The sequence below is a fragment of the Arachis ipaensis genome, chromosome B04 (genome assembly GCF_000816755.2).
Source record: "Arachis ipaensis cultivar K30076 chromosome B04, Araip1.1, whole genome shotgun sequence".
Classification (NCBI taxonomy): Eukaryota; Viridiplantae; Streptophyta; class Magnoliopsida; order Fabales; family Fabaceae; genus Arachis; species Arachis ipaensis.
Window position 1 is genome coordinate 8,423,175 of NC_029788.2, and position 4,702 is coordinate 8,427,876.

Below are 4,702 nucleotides of genomic sequence, written 5' to 3' on the forward strand. Positions count from 1 at the left end.
ATTATGCAATTTACATACCAGGCCAGCATTATAATCAATAAAACCCTCAGGTTGTTGCACCAAAAAGCTAGCTCTATAGAGCTTATTTTTGAGAAAAGTAAAATTTGTAATACACTTTTTTTTACGCTCAGGAATAATGATTTGGAGTGTGAACATTTACAAGAAGATGACCCAAATCGCCCAAAAATATTAGAGCAAATAAATTCCGATATCATATATGAAAGAATAATAGAGAAAACAAGGCTAAGAAGTTTTGGAATGCATGAATATTATTGAAGCAAAAATATTATTTGTATATTAAATTAGTCTACTTGTAAAATTAATAAATTATAATTTATATATAATATAAGTAAGGATATTAATGTAATTTTATTCTAACATAATTTTCTTTCTTCTCACTTTTCTTTCAAACCAAACAAAAGAAAATTTTCTTTCTATTTTTTTTCCATCCATTTTCTCTTAATCCAAACAATATACAATAAATAACTCTACTTTTCTTTCTATTTTCTTTCATTTCATTTTCTTTCCTCTTATTTTCTTTCCTTCCATTTTTCTTTTTATATCCAAACAAAGCCTTAGCGTTTACCCTTCTGTTAATGGAATAAAATAAAATAAAATGCATGGTTGTTGTTATATGTCTAGGAATATAAACTTTGTAAATCAATTTTCAGAGAGAGAAAAATATAAAAGATTACAACTTATTATAGGGATAAAAAAAAAGGAACACCATCAAACACAACTCCATACACATTCAAAGCACATAATATATATATAAAGCTGTATTATTTTATTATATATAATTCTTCATAAATCATAATTGATGTGGACGTTTATTGGTAATATGTAGTCTCCTTTGGCATACTATAGATAAGTTATAAATATATATGCATGCGCAGATATATTATTAGGAGATTACTACGTCCAAGACTATATATATATGCAGAAGACAACACATCATCATGATATAATATTAATTATTACTAGAATTAAACTAAAACATATAGGAAAAAGTGAAATCTCAGGTGCAGTTAACTTCACGTGAAGTTGATAGTTGAGAGTTGTTAAATGATTTGACTGATTTAATTAAATTTTTATCTAATAATTCTCAATTATCAACTTCACGTGAAATTGATTGCACGTGAATTTTCATTTTAATTAGCTGTGCATTGGAATCCCACGAGAGGGTTATTGGGGCAGACACTGAGGATGTCGCCTAGGGCAGCGGCTACTTGGATAGCTAGGTTGAGTTCAGGTACTCCAATGGCCGCGCAAAGGCAAATTTGAGCTGCTTGACTTGAGCCAAGAGTGCCTTCGAGGTCGCCGACGAGGTTGCAGCAGTCCGTGATGATTGATGTGGGGGCCCCACTACCAATAAGCCCCATAGTGTTGTTCAATGCACTAAGACAACTACTTGAGCTGATGGTGTCGATGGGACAAGTAGTAGAGGGTGGTGGTGGTGGAGGAGTTGCCATGGGAGGCGGTGGTTCTTGTTGGGAGGTAACCATCATGGTGGAAAAGAGGAGGTTGAGGGAGAGGAGAAGGGCGGCGGTTGATGCCATAGCAGCCTTGTTGGAACCCATTAATTAATTATATATTATTATTTGATTTCTACTCTGATGGATTCCTCATTGCAACTCTATTTATAGCCCAACCATTTCTGCATGCTTTGTTTTCTAATTCATCATCTATTTAAACCCTAACTCTAGGCTTTCAATTTTAAGTATAGCAATAATCTAGTTATATTAACTAATTTTTTATTGTAAAATTATTTTTTAATTTTTTTTAATTTAAGATCTAGAATTTAAAATTTACAGTAAAATAAATAATTAAAAAAATTGGTTAATATGGGTAAGAAATTAACTCTTTAATTGAAATTTTTAATGTAATGAAATAGACATTTTAAATAATATATGTACTCCGATCCGATATTTTGAAATTACTAAACACTACTTATCATCTCTGAAATAGTTGAAAGTTGTTTTAATGGACTAAGTTTAAAAGAAAATAGAGGAAACCAAATTTACTGAATATTAATAAAAAATTAAATATTACTGGTCAAATAGCATTTCTAGTAATCTAATACACATATAGGCAAGGTAGCATTCTAATAAACATATATATATGATAGAATTTACAAGTGCTATGTGATGAAAACATATAGTACAAGAGGAGAGCTACTAGCGGAGCAAAAAGTTGTTTCTGCGTCTCATTTTTATCTTTTCACATTTTCTAAATTTCATTTTTATGCTGAATTATTTACTTGGAAATGAAAAATAATGTAAAAGATTTTATAAACAAAATTGTATATATAAGACTACATGAAATTCATTCATAAAAATATTAACCTCATTTTTATCCCGAACTGAACATATACTATATAATTAAGGTTCCTTGTTTATTATCCTATCATCACATCACAACTTTACAATTGACATACATGCCCATTATTAGATTTAGTTAGGATTGGATTCTTGGATAAACTTGCGTTAAGTTGGATATAAGTGTATATTTAGAATGATCCATTAAGGTTTAATTACTCCGGTGGTTCCTATAATTTCGCAAAATTTTCAATTAAGTTCCTATACTTTTTTTTTCTTTTAATTGAGTCATTGCACCAATTTTTTTTAATTGGATCCCTACACTTTTTTTCCTTTTATTTAGGTCTATGTACCAATTCTTTTTTTTTTTAGTTAGGTCCCTATAAAATTAAGCTAATTACTACTAAAAAGGACTTAATTGAAAAAAAAAATTTGGTACAAGAACCCAATTAAAAAAAAAGTATAAAGACCTAATTAAAAATTTCACGAAACTATAAGAACTAATAGAGTAATTAAACCATCCATTAATTATGTACATATGTATGCACTTAAATCAAATCTAAGTACTAATTAAGCTAATAAGTATTCTCAAAATACTTTATGATATTTGTACTTTATTGGTATATGTATATATATGTTAGGCGCAGTGTATAATTTTTCCCACTAAAATAAATCATTAATTAGTGCTTTCATTAACTTTATGCAAGAAAATGCATTCCCACCTATAGCCTCCCTCATGATTATTCATGAGTACATCTACAGCAGTAGAACTGAAAATATTCAAACTTAATTAACTAATTAATTAAATACCGACTCATTTATGTATTTTTAACTAAAATTTAAGAAAACCCCACCCAAAAACCTGAAATCTAAGTAAAAATTACCCTTTTTTAACCTCAAATACGATTAGACTAGACTAATAATAAGGCTTTACGAAAAAGGTAAGGATATTCCTATATGAAAAAATTTCTCTTCCCAACAAACTCAAATCTTAGATTTGTAGTTAAAGAAAAGAAAAAATAATAAGTATGAAAAACAAACTTTTAATTAATTATCATTAGTCAATTTTTTTTATCATAAAATTATTTTTAATTTTTTTAGAGGGTTTATGGTTTAATTAAGTTATGATTAATAATTTAAAATTCAAAATTTATAATTTAAAATTTAAGTAAACAAATAATTTTAAAAAAATGAGTTGATATTGGCTAAAAAATTTGAACTTTACGCTATAAAAAAAAATTCGTAATTACCAACCACATGCGTTGGTATTCTATTTTTCCAACGGCCAGAACATTGATAAATGTATGTCATTTATGTCCAGTTGTTGGTAATTTTTTATTGATTTTTCTTGAATCATTTTATTTTTATTATTAGTGACATCATTGCCATTGGTAAATAATAAAAGATTTATTTTTATTATTATTAACGCCAAAGTCGTTTGTAATAATTAAAAAGTAAATTTAATATTTAAATTTTATCCATTGCCTAGTCCCTGGTAATATTGAATTTCATTTTTTTAGAATTTAAACCTACTATATTAAGATAACACTGATATAACAAAAAAATTTATCAAAAATCATACTCAAAGAGTTCGAAGAGTTTATTTAACAAAGCGTTTAAGATAAAGAGATTATTAATATGTAAATAAATGCAAGAATTATAAAAATTAAAATACCATATTTAACATAGCAGCATATATATGTAGTGGATCAGAGTTGTTAATTTGTCTGTAGAATAAATCATCTCAATTTTTTTGATTGTTTGGTAATGTGTGATGTTTTATAGTATATTATTCTTTAAGCGGAATCAAGAGAAAATACATGTAAGAGAAGATATTAAATGATTAAAAATTTTATTTTATCAAATAATTAAAAAAAAAAAAAAAGAGAATCTACCCGCTAGTATGCAACGACCCACTTGTGGAGGAAGCGCCTTTGGCCATTGTAAAAAACGATGTATTTCATTAAATATTGAGCCATTAGTAAAATTAAGAGTGAATATCTATTCTGGTCCCACTACAAAAAAAAGTCTATCGGCACCCTTTTTTCTTGTCACGCTTTTAAAACGTGTCTAAAAGTGGTCAATAGCCACGCTTTTGCGAGGGTGGCCACTGATTTGTGATTTGGCCACATTTTTTTGCGACGCTTGAAAAATATGGCCATAGAAAGAAATTGGCACATTTTTTTAAGGGTGCCCACTGATTTAAAATTTGGCCACTTTTTTTTGCGAGAAAAACCGGCACGTTGAAAAAACGTGGCAAAATGATTTCGTTATCGTCACATTTTTAAAACGTGGCCATTTCTTCTAACTCTTTCGGCACGCTTTAAAAGCGTGGCCATAAAGTTCTAAAACAAAAAAAGAAAGTTTCCACCCCCTCTTTCTTC

The 4,702-nt window shown here is 28.3% G+C and overlaps 1 protein-coding gene across 1 annotated transcript; it reads right to left on the reverse strand.

Moving 5' to 3' along the window:
• Window positions 747-1,629, reverse strand: LOC107635969 (14 kDa proline-rich protein DC2.15-like). The gene has a single exon (XM_016339516.2). It carries the CDS (start codon window positions 1,578-1,580, stop codon window positions 1,152-1,154), a length of 429 nt encoding a protein of 142 aa, XP_016195002.1. The 5' UTR covers window positions 1,581-1,629; the 3' UTR covers window positions 747-1,151.